Source organism: Podarcis melisellensis (assembly GCF_964234715.1).
Source record: "Podarcis melisellensis genome assembly, chromosome: 1".
Lineage (NCBI taxonomy): Eukaryota > Metazoa > Chordata > Lepidosauria > Squamata > Lacertidae > Podarcis > Podarcis melisellensis.
Window position 1 is genome coordinate 4,783,790 of NC_138528.1, and position 23,258 is coordinate 4,807,047.

Below are 23,258 nucleotides of genomic sequence, written 5' to 3' on the forward strand. Positions count from 1 at the left end.
TCGTTGGGATTTCCTCATTCTCAGGAAGACAGATATACTTTCGATTATGGAAGTCCTTTCGATTCCTCTTCCCAATAAGAAATTTGAATGAGGGTGAGTGAGGGACTCTGAATAGGGGTAATTCAAAATACAAGCTCCCCTATTTCAAGAAGGACACTGATAAACTGGAACGTGTCCAGAGGAGGGCAACCAAAATGGTCAAAGGCCTGGAAATGATGCCTTATGAGGAATGGCTAAGGGAGCTGGGCATGTTTAGCCTGGAGAAGAGGAGGTTAAGGGGTGATATGATAGCCATGTTCAAATATATAGAAGGATGTCACATAGAGAAAGGTTGTTTTCTGCTGCTCCAGAGAAGCAGACACAGAGCAATGGATCCAAACTACAAGAAAGAAGATTCCACCTCAACATTAGGAAGAACTTCCTGACAGTAAGAGCTGTTCAACAGTTGAATTTGCTGCCAAGGAGTGTGGTGGAGTCTCCTTCTTTGGAGGTCTTTAAGCAGAGGCTTGACAATCATATGTCAGGTGTCTGATGGTGTTTCCTGCTTGGCAGGGGGTTGGACTCGATGGCCCTTGTGGTCTCTTCCAACTCTATGATTCTATGATTCTAAGAAATGTTCATTGCTATTGTTTTCTCTCTGCTACTGCCCTACGCAATGACAACACAGAGCCATTCCTGGAAACAGTGGACCACATCCAGTGCTAGTCCTACTCAGAGTAGAACCCCTGAAATTCATGGGAATTGCAAACTTAAGTTCATTAATTTCAATGGGTCTACACTGATTAGGACTAGCACTGGACCCAAGCCAGAGCCCTCCGTTCTTATGCTCAAATACCACGGCACCTTTTGAAAGCAACACCTGAGATGCCCAGGTCTTACCTCTGAAAAGAAGGCAGTTCCTGTCAGCCGAAGCTTTTCGGACTCGGAAGTCATCCAGGGGAGGGCATTCTCAATGATCTTGTGGTCCAGAAGTCGATTCTGAAACAGATGTCTAGAAGAGAAAAGAAACATTACAAGATACTTGTTATGTACTGAAGTTCTCACCCTGGGCCAGCAGGGGGATACTGTAGATAGTTTTCACTCAGGTCCACATATGCAAATAAGGGATTGAAAGTGACGTTCAGTGATTGGATAGTTACAGAAAATGGTTACTGTTGCGTTGTACTGGAGCTCTATATAAGCAGGCTGGCTGAACCCTTCAGTTCCGTTCCGTTCTGGCCTGTGAATAAACAAGAGCTGTTTGAAGAATCGCTATGTTGCCTGATATGTTCACCCACAATTTAACAATACTCACCTCCACAGCTGTGTGGGTGAGTGAGGGACTCTGTTTTTTTTATAAGATATTTATTAAAGTTTTACAAAAAAGCATAGAAATGCATACATCATAAAAAGAGAAAACAAAGATAACAAAAATACACAGAGAATAGAACAAAGAATACATAATAAAACAATACAGAAAAAAGATAATGAAAAAACATAAACAAGAAGAAAATGGTTCTTGACTTCCTCACACCTCCCTTTTTGTGTTCCCATTTTTCCAATCAAATTCAGCAAATCCCTACCCTCTTTCAGTTCTCATTATTAATTGTATAACTTAAAATAGTATGTCTCCAATCTTTCATCCCAATGAACTAAAAAGGGATGAAAGATTGGAGACACTGAATTGGGGTAATTCAAAATATGAGCTCCCCTATTTCAGAGCAGCTTCATCCCAATATGATACGATATGATAATCTTTATTGTCATTGTCCCATACAGAACAAAGAAATTGAAAATCTACAACAGATATTCAGAAACCAACAAGCCTGCTATTCCTGCTATCCCAACCAGGTTAGCCCCCTAAAAACTCCAATACCCCATAATTAAATACAATATACTCTCATAGAGACGATCTTAAAAGGTAAAGGGACCCCTGACCTTAGGTCCAGTCGCGGACGATTCTGGGGTTGCGGCGCTCATCTTGCTTTATTGGCCAAGGGAGCCGGCGTACAGCTTCCGGGTCATGTGGCCAGCATGACTAAGCCGCTTCTGGCGAACCAGAGCAGCGCACGGAAACACCATTTTGAGTGTTATGCTGAGGTCTGACTGTTTATGCTATTTATTTTGTGTTTTTGTTTTCGCGGCACTTTTTTATGTTACTGTGTGGAACCCAGTTCAGCTACTGATTGATTGATTGTGTGACTGCAGTACATTTGTTTATTGCTTTCATTTTATGGATCAATGCTCTCATTAGATAGTAAAATTCATGTTAAATTGCTGTTTATGGGGTTGTTTTTAAAAGTCTGCATTACTTTTGATGGTAAAGCACACCTTGGTTTTGGAACACTCTGGTTTTGGAACGGACTTCCGGAATGGATTAAGTTTGGAAACCAAGGTACCACTGTATTACTAATAAATTATTGCTGTTATTATTGTTATTGCCATAATCATCCCCATAACTGGCATTGCCTGGGAATTCTAAGAACCCAAATAACCAGTGCAGTTTGAAATCAGTGGTTAAAATCAGTGCAACTTTAAAACCATCAGTCTACGGATTCCAATTCTTTCCAAACAGACTTCTTGAACTTGGGGAGGATTGTACACCATTTGGTTAAAATCAGTGTGTAGCCTTATTGGAGTTCACCGATTGGGTCTGCGTTGCTCCGGGACAGGAGGAAGGAGGTCAAATGACACCGAGATTGGTTCAAAGAAAGAGTTTATTCTGCTCTCCGGATAGCAGAAGGCACTTGCTTGGTCAGTCCATAGCAAGTCCAAAGAAATGAGAAGTTTCATGCAGTATATATATGCAGTATATATATCCTCCAGTATATATATCCTCCCTCCCTCCCCAGGAATCCAACCAAGTCAGCCTATGTACGCAGGTTGACATCACATATGTTCTTGCTCTGGTATTCTTAACCCTAAAAGGGAATTCCTTCCTGTACGTCTGACCATAAAAGGATCTTCCTCTTCCTACTCTTATCTTGGAGGAAGAGGTCATCATCTCTGAGAACATGCTCTGGTGTTGTCCCCAGACTTAGGTCTGTGCGTCTTTTATGGTCGGCACATAAGATAAGGCACGGACGTGTCATCCCTGTTCTACTGGAACAGCCAAGGTCATCCTTGCCGTCACAAACTGATAAAGGAGAGGGCTCTGAGCACAGCCGGGTTTTTGTTTATACATTGACTCAGAGCTCAAGTTAATGGATTTTAGCTAAGGAAAAATAGCGATTTTGGTGCAGTTTCAAACTGCCTGCACAGTCAGTTTTGGGTTTGGGAAACCCATTCCTTCAAGTGTCGTTCCGAAAGGTTAAGTCCACCATCTTGATTGTTTGGGCGGGGGGAGGCTGGTTTAATTTCATTGTACACAGGTTGCACAATGGCAATAAAGGTATTATTATTGTTGTTGTTATTATTGATTCTAAATGGCGGGCCATTGTCCAAAAATCTGCTCCTTGATCTCAGGAAGCATCCTGCATAATTTGATTGCAATCTCTTAGAAGGTGACCAAATGCATAGCCAACAGGCAAACGATTTCCCCAAATATATAGCAGATAACCTGAAACGTTTCATTGATGGCTTGCTAAACTCTGTATAGGATAAGAAAGGAATGTGACAGTTCCTCAGCTCCATAGTCCACTGCTCCTGAATACAAGGGGAAGTGTGGCAAACATCAAATGAAGGACTTAGTTCACTAAGAAATCCCAAGTCCCTCACCTGGCCAGCAGAGAAGCCCCCTCCTGGTGGGTTCTAGGGTCACCAAGTGAAGTCCAGATGTTCACCTCTCCAAACTCTGCCAGTGTTGGATCAGTAGTAAGCTTCAACACGAGAGCCTTCAGACTTGCCACAGAAAGTCTATGGAGCAAAAGGGCACAGAAAGGACATCTGAATCGGAAGAAGGTCAAAGTCAGATACTTGAAGCAGAACAGGCCAATACAGACTGGAAATCATAGAATCATAGAATCATAGAGTTGGAAGAGACCACAAGGGCCATTGAGTCCAACCCCCTGCCAAGCAGGAAACACCATCAGAGCACTCCTGACATATGGTTGTCAAGCCTCTGCTTAAAGACCTCCAAAGAAGGAGACTCCACCACACTCCTTGGCAGCAAATTCCACTGTCAAACAGCTCTTACTGTCAGGAAGTTCTTCCTAATGTTTAGGTGGAATCTTCTTTCTTGTAGTTTGGATCCATTGCTCCGTGTCCGCTTCTCTGGAGCAGCAGAAAACAACCTTTCTCCCTCCTCTATGTGACATCCTTTTATATATTTGAACATGGCTATCATATCACCCCTTAACCTCCTCTTCTCCAGGCTAAACATGCCCAGCTCCCTTAGCCGTTCCTCATAAGGCATCGTTTCCAGGCCTTTGACCATTTTGGTTGCCCTGCTCTGGACACGTTCCAGTTTGTCAGTGTCCTTCTTGAACTGTGGTGCCCAGAACTGGACACAGTACTCCAGGTGAGGTCTGACCAGAGCAGAATACAGTGGCACTATTACTTCCCTTGATCTAGATGCTATACTCCTATTGATGCAGCCCAGAATGGCATTGGCTTTTTTAGCTGCCGCGTCACACTGTTGGCTCATGTCAAGTTTGTGGTCAACCAAGACTCCTAGATCCTTTTCACATGTACTGCTCTCAAGCCAAAATGGTCTGCCACTTCTGGTCACCTCTGGTCCTAAAAGCACTGAGCCAGCAGCTGTGGGTGACTTATTGGGCATATTTCAAGGGGTTAGGATTAACGTGCAAAGCCATAAATGGCTTGAGATCCAACTACCTAAACCTGCAACAGGGTCTTCTTGGTGGCGGCTCCCCCTTTGTGGAACCTTCTTCCTGGTGCAATGTGTCTGCCTCTCTCATTATTAACATTCAGGAGCAATTAAAAAACAGCAACACACAATTCTATTCATTTGGGAGGTTTGATGGCCGAAAGCTATGGCTCCTGGCAACCTGGAAATTAATAACTGAGGGTTATGTGACTGTTTTTAAATGTTTGTTGATGTACTTGATGTTTTCATTGTTTGTTGATGTACTAAATGTCTTTATTTTATTTTATAGCATTTTGCTTTCCTAGCTTTTTGCTGTCTTGGGCTCCCATTGGGAAGAAGGGCAGGATAGAAATTAAAAATAAAAATAAAATACCTGTTTTGCATGGAAAGAAGTCATAAAGCTGGAACTCTGCATGTGCAGCTGTCTAAGAGGAAGCCCACGGTTTGCACATCTGTATGCTATGTTGTTGTTAGTTGTTAGCTCAGTTCTTGCAGGCAGACAAGAGAGGCCTCTGTATATGCAGTATACCTGAAGGAGCGTCTCCACCCCCATCATTCTGCCCGGACGCTGAGGTCCAGCGCCGAGGGCCTTCTGGCGGTTCCCTCATTGCGAGAAGCAAAGCTACAGGGAACCAGGCAGGGGGCCTTCTCGGTAGTGGCACCCTCCCTGCGGAACGCCCTCCCATCAGATGTGAAAGAGATAAACAACTACCTGACATTCAGAAGAAATCTTAAGGCAGCCCTGTTCAGGGAAGTTTTTAACGTGTGATGTTTTACTGTATTTTTGGTTTTTATGGAAGCCGCCCAGAGTGGCTGGGGAGGCCCAGCCAGATGGGCGGGGTATAAATAATAAATTATTATTATTATTATTATTATTATTATTATTATTATTACTTGTTCAGAAGGGCTGCTGTCACAGGAAGCCATAGAATTGTAGAGCTGGAATGGACCCCTAGGGTCATCTAGTCCAACCCCCTGCAATGCAGGAATCTCAGCCAAAAAACCCCTGACAAATGGCCACCCAATCCCTGCTTACAAGCCTCCAAGGAAGGAGCGTCCACAACATCCCGAGGGAGTCCATTCCTCTCTTAAACAGCCCTTGCTGTCAGAAAGTTATTCCTAATGTTTCGTTGGAATCTTCTTGCTTGTAGCTTGAATCCATCACTTTGGGTCCTACCTTCCACAGTGAGAGAAAGCAATCGTGCCCCACCTTCTGTGCTGGGTTCAGGGGTAACCCGTGAAACGCGGTCCAGGACCAGTCCAGAATCCATAGATTCCGCTAGCAGTCAGTCCGACAGGGCCAAGGCAGGACACAAGGCAGGAAACCAGGCAATGACAGGTACAGGATCTCAGGCAGGATCTAGCATACAGCAATGTTGCTTCCGCAACCTGGGCCGGGGTCCAACAGCCTGTTATCTTTGTTGGAGTAACGGCCGGTCCTGATCCCCCGACTTGTTTCGCCTGAAGGTGAGCACTCCTCCTGCGAGTACTCCGGTCTCTCCTTCTCTCAGACCTCAGTCTTTGCAGCTCAGGAGACGTCGGTGGGTGACTAGACCCAGAGGCCGCCTCAGCCTCCCCTGACCCAACCGGTAGTGGAGCAGCTGTAAGTGATGGCCCAGCTGAAGGCAACAAGGTAATCCCCACATCTGGAGCCAGGGCAGGCTCAGGCCCCTGACTCGGCCCAGCTGGTGCTTGTTGCAGGGGAATCTGTGCAGACTGGGACTCTTCAGGATCAGACCCCAGACTTGGTTCAGGTGGTGCCTGAGGCAAAGGATCTGGTGCAGACTGAGACTCCTCTGGTTCCGAGTCCGAGTCCTAGGCCATCACACCTTCCATGTGACATAGCCGTTCAGTTATTTGAAGACAGGTATCATATGACCTTTCAGTCTCCTCTTCTCCGGGCTTAACATACCCAGTTGCCTCAACTGTTCCTCATAAGGCTTGGTGCCCATACCCAAGATCTTTTATTTATTTATGTTATTGTTTTATTTTCCCCCATGCTTATTTCCATGCTTATTACATACAATGATAATAATAATAAATACCCAAAATGGGTACAACTTAAGAGGGGAGGGAAAAGGAAAGAAAATAAAATTTACACAATCTGATAATAAGATAAAAATTATGACATTTGTGATTGCAATTTCATGTTACAATAAAAATAAAAATCTCATTACCTTTTATACCTGACCTCCCATTTATTCCTTAATTCTTTTTACATAAATTTACTGCCGTATCAAAATACTATTTTTTATATCAATATTTTCACAATTTATAAATGTTTACGGGACACAGGTGGCGCTGTGGGTTAAAGCCTCAGCACCTAGGACTTGCTGATCGAAAGGTCGGCGGTTCGAATCCCTGCTGCGGGGTGCGCTCCCGCTGCTCGGTCCCAGCGCCTGCCAACCTAGCAGTTCGAAAGCACCTCCGGGTGCAAGTAGATAAATAGGGACCGCTTACCAGCGGGAAGGTAAACGGCGTTTCCATGTGCGGCTCTGGCTCGCCAGATGCAGCTTTGTCACGCTGGCCACGTGACCCGGAAGTGTCTCCGGACAGCGCTGGCCCCTGGCCTCTTAAGTGAGATGGGCGCACAACCCCAGAGTCTGTCAAGACTGGCCCGTACGGGCAGGGGTACCTTTACCTTTACCTTTACCGTATATTTATCTAACCAATTAATAAAAGCTGCTGGGATGACTCAAAAGCTGCTACAGATTTTAACATGGTATAATTCTGTTTAAAATATGTTCTGAAGGCTTCTCATTTTGATACAAATTCAATTCTCGGTTTATTTTTTCAGATAGACTATCTGATTCAGCATATTCAGTCAATTTTTGTATCCACTCTTGTCTAGAAAGAATTCTGTCGCTCTTCCACCCTGTAGCTATAAGAACTCTCACTGCCACTGTTGCATACAAAGAAAGATCTTTAATTTTTTAAGGAATATCTGAATCAGTAATGCCCAACAGGTATGCCTTTTTTTCCCCTAATAAATGAGATTCTTAACATTTTTTCTAACTCAAAGCCCAGACCCAAGATCTATAATTTTTCCAGAGGAGGCCCGTGCAAAAAGAGGTGGGCAAAGTGGGAGACTGACCTGCAAGGGTTGCCTTCAGACAAATGATGCTCTCTCAGAAACAGCCTCCGCCGACCCTCATAAAAGGGCATCCTCTTCTCCAGGGTTTTGCTGACCTGCTTTAGGAGAGTGCAGAACAGCTCTGGGAACAGCTCCTGAATGCCCTCTTCGGTGTGTAGCACAGACAGGACTTCGTAGATGGCGCAAGTGGCCTGAACAGAGAAACAGCAGGAGAATGAAAGCACACCTGGGTGTGTGAGAGGACGTCTTCCAGTAAAACGGCCATCAAAGAACTGAATCATGGAATTGTAGAGTCAGAAGGAGTTCCAGTGGTCAGACTGAGGTTGAAACCTGACAAGACAGAAGTACTGCTTTTGGGGGACAGGAGACGGGCAGGTGTGGAGGACTCCCTCGTCCTGAATGGGGTCACTGTGCCCCTGAAGGACCAGGTGCGCAGCCTGGGAGTCATTCTGGTCTCACAGCTGTCCATGGAAGTGAAGGTCCATTCTGTATCCAGGGCAGCTGTTTATCAGCTCCATCTGGTACGCAGGCTGAGACCCTCCCTGCCCGCAGACTGTCTCGCCAGAGTGGTGCATGCTCTAATTATCTCTCGCTTGGACTACTGCAATGCACTCTATGTGGGGCTACCTTTGAAGGTGACCAGGAAACTACAACTAATCCAGAATGTGGCAGCTAGACTGGTGACTGGGAGCGGCTGCCGAGACCACATAACACCGGTCTTGAAAGACCTACGTTGGCTCCCAGTATGTTTCCGAGCACAATCCAAAGTGTTGGTGCTGACCTTGAAAGCCCTAAACGGCCTCGGCCCAGTATACCTGAAGGAGCATCTCCACCTCCATCGTTCTGCCCAGACACTGAGGTCCAGCGCTGAGGGCCTTCTGGCGGTTCCCTCATTGCAAGAAGCAAAGCTACAGGGAACCAGGCAGAGGGCCTTCTCGGTGGTGGCACCCGCCCTGTGGAACGCTCTCCCACCAGATGTCAAAGAGAAAAATAACTACCAAACTTTTAGAAGACATCTGAAGGCAGCCCTGTTTAGGGAAGCTTTTAATGTTTAATAGGTTATTGTATTTTAGTGTTCTGTTGGAAGCCGCCCAGAGTGGCTAGGGAAACCCAGCCAGATGAACGGGGTATAAATAAAACAACAACAACAACATCTAGTATCAAGCGGCAGAGGAAACAACCCCACAGCAGGTTGTGAGGAACGGATAAGACAAGGAAAAGTCCTTACCATCTGTTTTTTATTCACTATTTACAGAGAGGCTTGGAACTCAGCCTCTTGGAGTAATGGCGTTGTCCCAAGTGATTCTCCACCCCCTTTTTCTCCCACTTCCTCATTCATCATCTCCTCTATGGGTGGTGCTGAGGGCCCTTTGCTTCTGAGCTCTTTGCTCTCCTACTTTCAAGGCCCGCCGGGTCCTGGGAGGGTCGGGTCTGGAATGCTTTCTAAGGGCACTGTGTCCGTCAGCTGTTGCCCTCCTGGTGGTTCCTCTTCCTCCTCTCCCTTTATTTCCCAGCTTTCCCCCTCATCTACCTCTGAGCTGTGATCTCCCTCAAACCCCTGTTGTAATTCTGAACTGTTCTTCTTCTCTGGAAGGGTCAGGCCGGGGAGGCGGTCTCCATCAATCCTTCTTTGCCCAGTCCCTGACATCTAGCCCAAATTCTTGCAATGCACGAATCATAGCTAAAGAATCGCCGACAGGCAGCTATCCAGCCTCTGCTGAAAAACCTCTGATGAAGAAGAGTCCACCTTCCAAGACTGCCTGATTTTCTGAGTGCTGTATGGAAAAGCACATGAATGTGACCTTGGAAGAGTTTGTAAGTAAAGCATTTTTAACTCACAAAATGTGTGGTCTCTTTCTATGTTAAGAGGGAAGAGAGGGACTCTGGAAACAACATAGGAGAGAAAATTTTTTGCTGGAGTTCTCTCACCAAAGAGTACTTGCCCCAAACCTGGATCTTAGGCATCCTGGAATTCTCTTTTTCATATATACCTATATTTTCCTCTTCAACCAAGAACAAAAAAACCCCTCTAAGAATCCCTCCCTGTTTCTCAACGGCTCCTCCCTTCTTCTCGCTCACCTTGAGAGGTCCTTCATCTGCAAATTCCATGCTCTCATTGCTGCCTGAGGAGAAAGGGGCTTCCAGACTTGAAGGCTCTGCCACCCTGGCCGCTAACTTGCATAAAATTAGTAAGGCCTGGGAAGGGTCTTTGCCTAGAGTCCTCCAGAGTTCACCTGTTTCACTGCAATGCAACAACACATAAGTTGAAGAGGATTTGTTTCCCCACAAACACCGTTCACTTAAACCCAGTGGGTCCAATTTGTGGGCTGAAATGCAGATGCAATCTCCCCCCAAATGTACAAAAGCTTCAGCTTAATTCTGGCATGCACCTGTCCATCGGGAGGCGGCGGCAGAATAGGCTCTCGATCACGGTGTCCAGGTGAAAATGGGAGACAGCAGCCACAGCTTCCACAAGGACCTGCCGCAGATCTTCCTGTTTGATGGTGGGCAAGCGGCTGTAGAAAATGTCCAGGATCTCTGAAACCTGACAGGGGCAATTCCTGCATTACTATCAGCATTCCCACTCGTTTGAGTCAATTGCATTCTAGAAATTCCAAATACCTTCTTAGAATTTTAACACTACTTTGCTTTCTTTGAACAGAGGAGCATAAGAACCTACTTTGTCCTGAGCCAGGCCACTAGGCCTGCTGCCCTTTATCATACTCACAATGGCTCTCCAGGATTTCAGAGAGAGGCATTTCTCCAGCCCTATATTTCTATACTCTTATACAGCCCAAGGGAGTGGGCTGGTCCAAGGAATGTGCACACCACGAACAGATTAACATTGCAATCTTATTTGGGGGAAAGGCTGTAGCTCAATGGAAGAGTATCTGCTTTGTTTTTGTAAAAGTAAAACCAAGTTCAGCTGTACCTTGGTTGCCGAACGCTTTGGAACTCGTACATTTCGGCTCCCGAATCAAAAACCGGAAGTGAGTGTTTTTGAATGATTTTTGGAAGACAAACATCCGGCGTGGCTTCTGCGGCTTCCAATTGGCTGCAGGAGCCATGCTTCAGTTTCTGAATGTTTTGGAAGTCGAACGGACTTCCGGAAGGGATTCCGTTTGAAAACCAAGGTATGACTGTACTTCATTCAGGACCCAGTGGTGCTCTGCTGTGCTAAGCTGGTTAGGTCAAAATTTAATTTCGGTTTATGTTCATTGGTTGCTCCAAAACAAGAGTGAGGAACTTCAGCCATGGGGGCCACATGCACCCCCTAGCCTCTCTACCTGGCCCCCGGGGCTCTCTTTGGCCACACTCCCTTCTACAAGGCCACACCCCTCCCTGGCCCTGCTCTGTGTCCTCTGCAAGAGCTTTTACCTGGTTGGATCTTTTGGAGTGATGGGTACATGTAGGAAGAGCCTACCCATGGGCAGAATGTGCGAAGGTGAGAGTCGCACCCATCACTCAGCCAACTTGCCCATTCAGCCCCACCCACAACTCGCATGTGCCCTTCACCCAAGGAAGACTATGAAACATGATCCCTGCCTCTGCTCAATAATAATTTATTATTTATTATTATTTATACCCCGCCCATCTGGCTGGGCCTCCCCAGCCACTCTGGGCGGCTTCCATAAAAACCAAAAATACAGTAAAATATCACACGTTAAAAACTTCCCTGAACAGGGCTGCCTTAAGATGTCTTCTGAATGTCAGGTAGTTGTTTATTGCTTTGACATCTGCTGGAAGGGCGTTCCACAGGGCGGGTGCCACTACCGAGAAGGCCCTCTGCCTGGTTCCCTGTAGCTTTGCTTCTTGCAATGAGGGAACCGCCAGAAGGCCCTCAGCGCTGGACCTCAGCGTCCTGGCAGAACGATGGGGGTGGAGACGCTCCTTCAGGTATACTGGACCGAGGCCGTTTAGGACTTTAAAGGTCGCACCAACACTTTGAATTGTGCTCGGAAACATACCTAAAGCCAAGTTTCCACACCAGCCAAAGCCTACTCCAACAACCAACTGTAGATTGGTGCCTTTGGAGACTTGTTCGACACATGTCAAACAAAGCTTATAAAAGCCCCCCTGAAGGAATGGGTTTCCCAAACCCAAAACTGACTGTGCAGGCAGTTTGAAACTTCACCAAAATCCCTATTTTTCCTTAGCTAAAATCCATTAACTTGAGCTCTGAGTCAATATCTAAACAAAAACCCGGCTGTGCTCGAAGCTCTCTCCCTTATCAGTCCGTGGCGGCAATGAGTGACCTTGCCAAGCTCCAGTAGAGCAGGGATGATGCGTCTGTGCCTTATCTTATGTGCTGACCACAAAAGACGCACAGACCTTATGGAAAGAAGGTTTAAGATTCACTGCATGCACAAGAATAAAAGAAAATGTGATGAAAATGATGTTTCGATGGTATGTAACACCAGTGAAGTTAGCAAGGATGTACAAAGGATGTAACAAATGTTGGAAATGTAAAGAAAAAGAGGGCACATTCTATCATATGTGGTGGGAATGTAAGAAAGTAAGAAGCTTTTGGGAAATGATATATAATGAATTGAAGAAAATGTTTAAATACACTTTTGTTAAGAAACCAGAAGCGTTCTTACAGGGAACGAGATAAATAAGAAAGAAAGGAAATTATTTTTATATGCAGTGACTGCAGCAAGAATATTGATGGCACAGAAATGGAAGCAAGAGGAGTGCCTACACTAGATGAATGGAGAATGAAGATGATGGACTATGCAGAACTTGATAGACTGACGGGAAGGATCCGAAATCGACGAGATCAGAGATTTATAGAAGATTGGGAAAAGTTTACAGAGTATATGCATAAATTAAGTGATAATCAAATAACGCTTGTAAGCTTCAATGAAGCTCTGTAAGAAGAAATGTTAGAATGTGAGCAAAATAAGACTTAATCTATAAAAATAATGGAAGTAAGGTTTTAGAAATGTGTAAGAAATTAAGAAGGGAAGGAGTATCAGTCAAGTTGAGGGAAGTCAAAAAGAGAACGGATATAAAAAAGAAGTATGAATTGTATAAAATTTTGTATTGGAAAAATTGAATAATAATAATAATAATAATAATAATAATAATAATAATAATAATAAAAAAAGACGCACAGACCTAATCTGGGAACAGTGCCAGAGCGTGTTCTCGGAGATGACGACCTCTTCCTCCAAGATAAGAGTAGGAACAGGAAAATCCTTTTATGGTCAGAAGTACAGGAAGGGATTCCCTTTTATGGTTAAGAATACCAGAGCAAGAATATATGTGATGTCAACCTGCGTACATAGGCTGATGTGGTTGGGTTTACATGGGAAGGAGGGAGAGGGTCCCTGGAGGATATATATACTTACTGCATGAAACTTGTCATTTCTTTGGACTTGCTGTGGACTTGATCACGCAAGTGTCTTCTGCTATCCGGAGAGCAGAATAAACTCTTTCTTTGAACCAACCTCGGTGTCATTTGACTTCCTTCCTCCTGTCCTGGAGCAACGCAGACCCGATCGGTGAACTCCAATAAGGCTACCCCCCCCCCATAGTGGCAAGTGGTCACCTGTGCTCCCATAGCGTCTCCGGAGTCCCAAAGGATGGTTAGCAGCCAGCGGCCAGCAGAAATGGCGCACATTTCATTTCCGGACACCAGGTCTTCCAGGATGACCTCGATGAAATCCAGGGCTTGATCTGCTGGGAAATGCACGCTGACCACCTGTGAAAACGCCAGGATTGTGAATCTATGATCACAATAACAATTGCACTGAAATGCAACTGCAGTTCATTCTGACCCTTGAGGGGGAAATCGTCAAAGAAATGGAAGTGGCATGTACTCCCTCGAAGGTGGTGGGTTTTCCTTTGCTGGAGATTTTAAAACAGAGCTTGGATGGACACGTGTTGCGAATTCTTCATCTCTGATTCCTGCATTTCTCAGGGTTGGATAATTATTATTATTATTATTATTATTATTATTATTATTTATACCCCGCCCTCCCCAGCCAAGACCAGGTTCAGGGTGGCTAACACCAGGTATAAAACCAATTGATTGAAATACAACTTAAAAACTAGATTAAAATACAACATTAAAACATTAAATTGCAGCCTCAATTTCAGTAGAAACTTTTTTGGGGGATGAAAACGTCAAGTCTTCACCAAGGCTAACTATCCAGACTGGTCCTACATGGGCCAGAAAAAAGCCAGGGAAGTCCCCAAATAGGAGTTCCATCACAGAAGGAGAAAGGAAAAAAGGAAAGAGGGGAGTGGATCAAGTTGATTCCAAGCCATAGGCCAGGCAGAACAACTCCATCTTACAGGCCCTGCGGAAAGAAATCAGATCCTGCAGTGCCCTGGTCTCATGAGACAGAGCCTTCCACCAGGCTGGAGCCAGTGTTGAAAAGGCCCTTGCTCTGGTTGAGGCTAATCTGACTTCCTTAGGGCCCGGGACCACCAGGGTGTTGCTATTTATGGACCTTAAGATGGCCCTTGGGGTCCCCTCCAACTCTGTAGTTCTGTGATTTAATGATATCTAGTCCACAGATGTTAGCCAAATGATTGGGAAATTCACCTTGGCCATTCTGCATGAAGCTTCGAATAGAGCGCTGGGGACCTCTGCCTTCAGGTCATGACAGGCAGCCAGCATTTCTTCTTCCTCCTCTGCTGTGATTTTTGACTGAGCTGGGAAAGAAAAGGCAAGAAGGGAGTGTTAGGATACATTTCCGTTCCACCTTCAAAGGAACAGTCATGATTGTTGTGTGTCACATGCCTGTTTAATTCCAGCACAGTCTGCTGGGAACTTCTGTTTGTATATCGCTTTTGCTATACTGCTGTGTGCTTGGACACGAAGGGAAGCAGACATGTTTTCCCTTTGTTCCTGAACTACGGTATGCTGAATAAACGCCCGTAAATAATGCTTACACATGTCTCTGTCCGCCACTTCCGTTGTGGGAAGTTACTCACAATTCAAAGTACTCATTTTTACATCCTTAAGATATCAATGACTTCCCTTCTTCTCTTTCCATGGTTTGTTTTACATATCATAAATCCTTGCGTATTTTACAGAAACTATACCATTCAGTATTCCATTATTGCATCCATCAAAACCTATTTACACTGTTGAATTTATCTTAATGCTGCCAACGTTTTCAGCTGTACACAGTTATTTCCCATATTTTCAATAAATGTTTTCCAATCTTCTCTAAACGTATGTTCTTAATGTTCTTTTATTCTACTTGTTCTTTTATATGTTAAGTCTGCAAGCTGCACATATTCTATCAACTTAAGTTGCCACTCTTCTTTGGTAGGGACCTTGCTTGTTTTCCATTTTGGGGCTAACAGGACACGGGCCGCAGTAGTGAAATACATAAATAACCTTTTTTGACATCTGGGAATCTCAGTCTGAATTATCCCCAACAGAAAGGACTCTGGTTTTTTGGGCAAAGTACCATATTTATTGCTCTATAGGATGCACTTTTCCCCCTCCAAAAATTAAGGGGAAATGTGTGTGCGTCCTATGGAGCAAATGCAGGCTCTTTGGCTTCAGCAATAGCAACGCGAAGCCTCTGAAGCGCAGAGGAAGCGCTCCCTCCGCTCTCCGGAGGCTACACATTGCTTTCACTGAAACCTGAAGAGCGAGAGGGGTCGGTGCGCACTGACCCCTCTCGCTCTTCAGGCTTCAGGGATAGCCGCCTGAAGCCTTCGGAGCACAGCGCAAATTCCCGCTGTGCTCCGGAGGCTTCGGTTTCCTTTCGCTGAAGCCAGGAGAGCAAGACTCTCCTGGCTTCAGCAGAGAGGGAGAGCTGTGCAGCGCCCCTTCAGCCAAGAGGGAGGAGAAATGGAAGGGGCTCCGTTTCTCCTGCCGCTTCGCTGAAGGGGCGCTGAGCAGAGAGGGGGAGAATTTTTTTCCCTTGTTCTCCCCCTCTAAAACAAGATGCGTCCTATGGTCGGGTGCGTCCTATAGAGCGAAAAATTCGGTACTTTTAAACATCCCCCCAATTCATTATGGATCATTTCCCAATACTATTTTACCCTTTTGCAAGTCCACCACATATGAAAGAATGTTTCCTCAACTTCTTTGCATCTCCAGCACTTATCTGATTCAGTCTTATACTATACCTAGTAAAGGTCAAGGTCAAGGAACCCCTGACTATTAGGGGCCGACTCTGGGGTTCTGGCGCTCATCTCGCTTTACAGGCTAAGGAAGCCGGCGTACAGCTTCCGGGTCATGTGGCCAGCAGGACTAAGCCACTTCTGGCGAACCAGAGCAGCGCACGGAAACGCCGTTTACCTTCCCGCCGGAGCGGTACCTATTTATCTACTTGCACTTTTGACGTGCTTTCGGACTGCTAGGTTGGCAGGAGCAGGGACTGAGCAACGGGAGCTCACCCCGTTGTGGGGATTCGAACCGCCGACCTTCTCTTTGGCAAGCCCAAGACTCAGTGGTTTAAACCATGGTGCCACCCGCGTCCCTACTCAGAGTTAAATACCACCCGTAAATCGTTTTCAAGTAGTTCTCCTTCAAAGAATAATATGTTGTTGTTGTTGTTGTTGTTGTTGTTGTTGTTGTTGTTGTTAACCCAGAAGCAGGTCCCTTCCTCTGGTTTCCAGCAACAGGTCTTAAGAAGCATTGCTGCCTCCAGCTGTGCAAAAAGAACACAGCTGTCATGGCTGGTAGCCAGTGCTACTCATTTTGACTCAAGAAAACCATCATTTTATAGTTCAAATCGGGGGGGGGGGGGATCAAAACAGTAAATGGACAAAAGTACAAAGATTCACAGCAGAAACAGCAAAACGTGCAGGAAGATTAAGAGATAACAATAACAGAGACTTTAAAAAGGACTGGAATCCGTTCATGTTGTACTTACAGCAATATTGTAAAGAACTAGACTCACTCGCAGGGTTTGGCTAAAGCAAAATGAATGAAACTAAGCAAAGTGAATGTAAAAAAAGTTTGAATAATGATATGAAAATATACAAGTATAATATAGGGGATGAACGGTATTGTATAAAAATAAGAATTTCTAAGAGCACTTATGTAGAAGGCTATGAAATCAAGATATAGAAGTAGTAATTTTTTTGGAAAATAACAGGGGGGGAGTTGAGGGAAGTCGGTGGGGGGAGGGGGGAAAGGGATTTTTTCACACTTTGTGTTTATTGTTGATGACTGTTGAACACAAATTTGTAAAATTTAATAAAAATACTATTTTTTAAAAAGATTCACAGAATGTTTAGGGGTATGCGTCCCCCCAGAAAAAAAGCACTGCTAGTAGTCATTGATAGTCATTGAGAGCCAGTGTGGTGTAGTGGATAAGAGCGGTGGACTCGTAATCTGGTGAACCGGGTTCGCTTCCCCACTCCTCCACATGCAGCTGCTGGGTGACCTTGGGCCAGTCTCACTTCTCTGAAGTCTCAGCCTCACTCACCTCACAGAGTGTTTGTTGTGGGGCAGGAAGGGAAAGGAGAATGTTAGCCGCTTTGAGACTCCTTAAAGGGAGTGAAAGGCGGGATATCAAATCCAAACTCTTCTTCTTCTGCTTCTCTCCTCCATAAAACTAAATTGATCACTCAACCAGTCATCTAACCAACCAACCAATCAGAAAGGGGGGTGAAGGCTGGGGGTTCACGCAGCCCCCATTCAAAACATCCTCACCTTGTATGTGCAAAAGGCAACTAATGCACTGGGCAGCCCACTGCCGGCACCTGACAGAACCATCACAGGTGTAGGGGGCAAGGAAAGCAACCAGCGACCCAAACTGCTGGAAATTTTCTCCATCCTACAGAAAAAGAAAGATTTTTTAAAAATCTGTTCATTTGAGCCTGCCTGATCTTTATGACCTGCAACAGAGGCGGGAGGGTTTTTTTGTGTGTGTGTGTATGTTAGGATTCTTTCCCCGTGTTGCAGTCATGGGATTGTTTATATCACATGACAGTGTATGTTTTCATTCCACATTGTGGGAAGTGAAGGAGACAGGATGTTTTTATTACTGGGTTGTAGGACATTTGTCCCTTTGTTCTCCCTCTTTGCTGTCTGATGCTGAAAAGGAAGGAGCTGAGTCAAGATGCTCCGAGTGTGCACCGTATTTTTCGCTCTATAAGACGCACCCAACCATAAGACACACCTAGTTTTTAGGGGAGGAAAACAAGAAATAAGAAGCCTCCTGAGCGAAGAGGGAGCGCTCCTTCCTCTTCACTCAGGAGGCTTTGCGGGGCTATCCCTGAAGCCAGGAGAGCAAGCAGGATCGGTGCGCACTGATCCTTCTTGCTCTCCTGGCTTCAGCGAAAGCAAGTCTCCTGGCTTTCCCCCGACCTCCCACAAGAGCCGCATGCTCTTCAAAGGGAACACGGCTCTTGGGGGCTTTTCTGGGAGGTGAAGGAAGTCCCTTCACCCACCTCCCACAAAAGCCAGGGATAGCTGCGCAAAGCCTCCGCAGGGCAGCGGGATGAAGGCTCCCCACTGCCCTGTGGAGGCTTCACACGGCTAAACCAAAAGCTAGAACAGTGAGAGGGAGTGCTGCGCAGCGCTTCCTCTCGCTGTTCTGGCTTCTGCGATAGCCCGTGAAGCCTGCATTCACTCCATAACATGCACACACATTTCTCCTAACTTTTTAGGAGGGGGGAAGTGCATCTTATAGAGCGAAAAATACGGTATATGTAAATAAACGTAGTTTAGCCGAAAAGCTGCGCTACTGAGTCTGAATGCTGACTGCTTATACTCTGCTGATCCTGAAGTGTGTTGCCTCTTGGTATCAGTTGCTGTGATGTTTGGGCTGGAAAAAGCTTTTGAAGCTCCCGACAGACCAGATGGGAGAGAACATTCTAGTCGAGTATGTGTCTCTGCCGGAGGCCTACTCATGTGTAGGACCTCTTGACAGGGGGTCCCCCCCTCCACGCCACTTGTGAGATGGATGGTGACCAGGGCTGGGGAGAAATCTGATTCTGATTGACTTTCAACGAGAAGCTACCTGATTTGCCCCTCTCGAACGAATGCGTGAACTTTCATAAGTCACACTTCTCTGAATTTTGCACTGAAATTATCTGCCCAAATAACGTGTACAAGCGTGGAAAAATTAGGGGGGAGTGTGTACAAACATGGACATATCAGTGAAAGTAACAGGGAAAATATATTATATTTTTGGGGGGGACGGGTAGAAATCCTTGCAAAAATGTGAACATTCAGAGCCGTTCACAATTCATTTCTGCGAGTGTGAGTTGTTTTAAGTCATTTTAAAGACTGCATTTTAATGGTGTTGCTTACAGATAATAATAATAATAATAATAATAATAATAATAATAATAATAATAATAATAATAATAATTTTTATTTATACCCCACCCGGCGGCTAACAAGTAATAATAAAAACAAGTTGAATGAATACAACTTAAAAACAAGATTAAAATACAACAATTAAAATATTGAAACATTAAAATATTAAAATGCAGCCTCATCACAGGAGGAGAAAGGAAAAAGAAAAAAAGAAAGAGGGGGAGGGAATCAAATTGGCTCCAAGCCAAAGGCCAGGTGGAACAACTCTGTCTTACAGGCCCTGCAGAAAGAAATCAGATCCTGCAGGGCCCTGGTCTCATGTGGCAGAGCGTTCCACCAGGCCGGAGCCAGTGTTGAAAAGGCCCTGGCTCTGGTCGAGGCTAATCTGACTTCCTTAGGGCCTGGGACCACTAGGGTGTTGCTATTTATGGACCTTGAGGCCCTCTGTGGGGCATAGCGGGAGCGGCGGTCCCATAGGTACGAGGGTCCTAGGCTGTGAAGGGCTTTAAAGGTCAAAACCAGCACCTTAAATCTGACCCTGTACTCCACCGGGAGCCAGTGCAGCTGGAAAAGCACTGGGTGAATATGCTCCCATGGCAGGGACCCCGTGAGGAGCCTCGCTGCAGCATTCTGCACCCGCTGGAGTCTTTGGGATAGTGGGCAGAGATGTGCAGACTGGGCAGCTGGCAAGCAGGTGAAGAGAAGGAAACTCACGGGGAGTTGATAGTTCTCCTGGAAGGCAGCGAGGGTCTGGGAGCTTGCCTGCAGCGCCCTCTCCCTGCTACTGTCCGATACGGTGAACCAGGGGTCTATGAGCTGTTGGCGGAGCAGGAAGGCAAATGCAACTGATATTAGAAAATCTATTTTTGTTAAATTCCTATCCTGCCCTTCATCTGACAATCACAAGGCAGTTTGCAATATAAAAACACAGTGCCAATTTTGTCCACCTCATTAGCTATGGCTATTCTCACACGGCCTTGCCACCGTGATGTTGTCATTGGAATTCTACTCAATACTGATCCAGAGCAGATTCCAACATATAGTTAGTTAGCAGAGTAAAAACTTATACAAGTTGCAGGATTCCCAAAAAATAGATCAGAGGCAATTGTATTTCATCCAGCAGAGCTTTACTGCTGCTGAAGGCAAATGAGCATAATGGTCACAGATCCAGTACATTCAGGGTTGGCACAGTCCATAAGAAATCCAATTGCAGCAGACTTAACTTAAACTTACAATAACTAATAATACAGTCATATCTCGTGTTGTGTCCGCTTCATGTTGCGTCTTTTTGCGTTACGTCCCGTGGCAACCTGAAGTACCGGAACGGCTTACTTCTGGGTTTTGCCACTCGCGCATGTGCAGAAGCACTAAATGGTGCTTCCCGCATGCGCAGAAGTGTCAAATCGCGCCACACGCCTGCGCAGATGCAGTGTTTTAAGTTGTGGGCATTTCACATGACGGACAGGCCTCTGGAACAGATTGCGTCCGTAACACGAGGTACCACTGTAAGTATAAAACCTTAACGCTAAACATAGTATGTACAGAACACCACACTAGAGGGAAAAGAGATAGAAAGTGAAAGTGAAACCCAGGCTCCTTCTGGCCTGACTTTTATAGTCAGCATGACCTTGACAGAAAGAGATAAGAGAACCAGTTTAAACCAGCCGTACTCAGCTTCTCTGAAGAAATAACCCAAACATCCTGAAGTTTCTTTCACACAGAGAAGCTTCCAGAAGTTTCCAGAACCCTCTTGAATTAAGTAGAATAGGAAAAAATCTCTACACATCAGATCAAGACTTTCTGCACTAAGAAATACTGACAGATGTATGCGTTGGTAACCTAGCAGAAAGACGACTGCAATGTTCTCTGTGTGAGTATCCCCTGGAAGACAGTCTGGAAGCTAATATAAAAAAGGCAATCCATTCCTGAGTGGATTTGGCAGAGCAGGGGCACCTGTGAAGGCAGGGAAGTCGTGGGGGAGGCCTTTTAAGCATCTCCAGCTGCCTGAAAAGGTCTCTGAATTGGTTGCCTAATCCAAAGCAATGAACGCAAATAGAGAGAGTTTCTCCTGCGGCTCACCTGGAACATCTCGACGATCAGCTCAGGTGTTGGGTGGTCCTCTACGATGCTCGTCACGAGTTTCCTGAGGGCGTCCATGGAGCAAGAGTACAGGGACTGAAAGCATAATAACAATAACAATAACAACAACAACAACAACAACAACAACAACAACAACAACAACAACAACAACAATAATAATAATAATAATAATAATAATAATAATAATAATAATAATTTATTATTTATACCCCGCCCATCTGGCTGGGCTTCCCCAGCCACTCTGGGCAGCTTCCAATCAAGTGTTTAAAAACAATACAGCATGAAATATTAAAAACTTCCCTAAACAGGGCTGCCTTCAGAAGATAGCTGCTTATTTCCTTCACATCTGAAGGGAGGGCGTTCCACAGGGCGGTCGCCACTACTGAGAAGGCCCTCTGTCTGGTTCCTGTAACCTCACTTCTCGCAATGAGGGAACCGCCAGAAGGCCTTCGGAGCTGGATCTCAGTGTCCGGGCAGAACAATGGGGGTGGAGACACTCCTTCAGGTATACTGGATTGAGGCCGTTTAGGGCTTTAAAGGTCAGTACCAACACTTTTTATTGTGCTTGGAAATGTACTGGGAGCCAATGCAGATCTCTCAGGACCGGTGTTATGTGGTCCCGGCGGCCACTCCCAGTCACCAGTCTAGCTGCCGCATTCTGGATTAATTGCAGTTTCCAGGTCACCTTCAAAGGTAGCCCGACATAGAGCGCATTGCAGTAGTCCAAGCGGGAGATAACCAGAGCATGTACCACTCTGGCGAGGCAGTCCACAGGCAGATAGGGTCTCATCCTGCGTACCAGATAGAGCTGGTAGACAGCCCCCCTGGACACAGAATTGACCTATGCCTCCATGGACAGCTGTGAGTCCAGAATGACTCCCAGGCTGCGCACCTGGTCCTTCGGGGGCACAGTTGCCCCATTCAGGACCAGGGAGTCCTCCACACCCGCCTGCCCTCTGTCCCCCAAAAACAGTACTTCCGTCTTGTCAGGATTCAACCTCAATCTGTTAGCTGCCATCCATCCCTATAATGCAAGTAGGGAGCTTGGAGGGCCAAGCTAGATGGGACGTCTGGAGATCCATGACTGAATTGCCAGCAGTGTTTTTTTAAAATGCTCTAATAAGCAGCTGCAGAGGTAAGTGGCACACTTTTATTTTTTAATTTTAAATGAAAAAAACTATCAAAGATAAAACGATTGCACACAGTCAAAGAATCATCTCCAAATACTCCACAGTGCTTTATCAAAGTGTATATGCTAATATCATCACAAACTTAACAAACATAAAAATAAGACGTAACAATCTCCATTGCTTGAACTGTTGTCCGCAGCTCAAAAGATATATTGTATACGCAGCAGTGCTGGTCTGCAAGGTTTATACAAAAGCAGGAACGGGGAGGAGGAAATAATAATATTTAAAATATGTGCTTCATGTGCTCCAAATTGTGCTGTGGGCCAGGAAAAGAGCACTGCCTATAACCATGTTCTAGCAATGCCACATACATAATATAACTATGCCAGGTTGATTGAAAAGCAGTGATTTTCTTGTCTGTTTGGCTGTTGTGGACAGGGCTTGTCAGTTGCCCATTAACATCATGTCCCAGAGTTGTGCGATCTCAAGCAGGGGTAGGTCCACACTGGTCAGTTCTAACGTTATGTAATGGTTATATGGGGTTGCTCGTGCGTAAGTTGCTGCCACTCCTGGCTAGGTAGCCTGGTTAAACCTTTCCTGGCTGGACAGCCCTTCACTTCGTGGCTGTTCAGTCACTAGCAGAATCCGTCAGTGGGCGTTTCTTGAACTTCTTTCAGCAAAGAAGTTCTTTGACGCCAAGTCTACGCCTCCTTTCCCTGCATGGAAGTCTTCTGCGCAGGGTGGGTGTGGGTAGCGGAGGACCTGTGCTCTCCCCGCTGGTCTCCAGTGAAGAGTCCTGGAGCCCCCTCTCCGATTCCCCCATCCACCCCCCTTTATCCCTGGTGTTACACTGATTTCCTTCCCCAGCTGCTGAGTCCCCTCTCTCCCTGCTTGGCCCTTCTCCGGCATCGCTTGGGAGCCCTGCCCCCACTTCTG

At 45.7% G+C, this 23,258-nt stretch overlaps 1 protein-coding gene across 7 annotated transcripts in view; it reads right to left on the reverse strand.

The window, feature by feature from the left end:
- LOC309368634 (maestro heat-like repeat-containing protein family member 2B) overlaps nucleotides 1-23,258 on the reverse strand; it is a 91,354-nt gene that overhangs the window by 22,660 nt on the left and 45,436 nt on the right. For 6 of the 7 annotated variants that reach the window (XR_014167834.1, XR_014167835.1, XM_081908867.1 and 3 more), the window contains exons 26-35: nucleotides 21,172-21,267; nucleotides 19,807-19,908; nucleotides 17,479-17,602; nucleotides 14,398-14,507; nucleotides 13,396-13,548; nucleotides 10,232-10,386; nucleotides 9,921-10,083; nucleotides 7,842-8,032; nucleotides 3,697-3,834; nucleotides 880-991 (exon numbers count right to left, since the gene is read on the reverse strand). Coding sequence is in view for 5 of the 7 variants with exons in the window: in XM_081908867.1 (XP_081764993.1) it covers nucleotides 880-991; nucleotides 3,697-3,834; nucleotides 7,842-8,032; nucleotides 9,921-10,083; nucleotides 10,232-10,386; nucleotides 13,396-13,548; nucleotides 14,398-14,507; nucleotides 17,479-17,602; nucleotides 19,807-19,908; nucleotides 21,172-21,267 (1,344 nt within the window). In the remaining 2 variants the exon portion in view is untranslated. The remainder of the gene's footprint in view (nucleotides 1-879; nucleotides 992-3,696; nucleotides 3,835-7,841; nucleotides 8,033-9,920; nucleotides 10,084-10,231; nucleotides 10,387-13,395; nucleotides 13,549-14,397; nucleotides 14,508-17,478; nucleotides 17,603-19,806; nucleotides 19,909-21,171; nucleotides 21,268-23,258) is intronic. The other variant, XM_081908868.1, reaches the window with a different exon arrangement.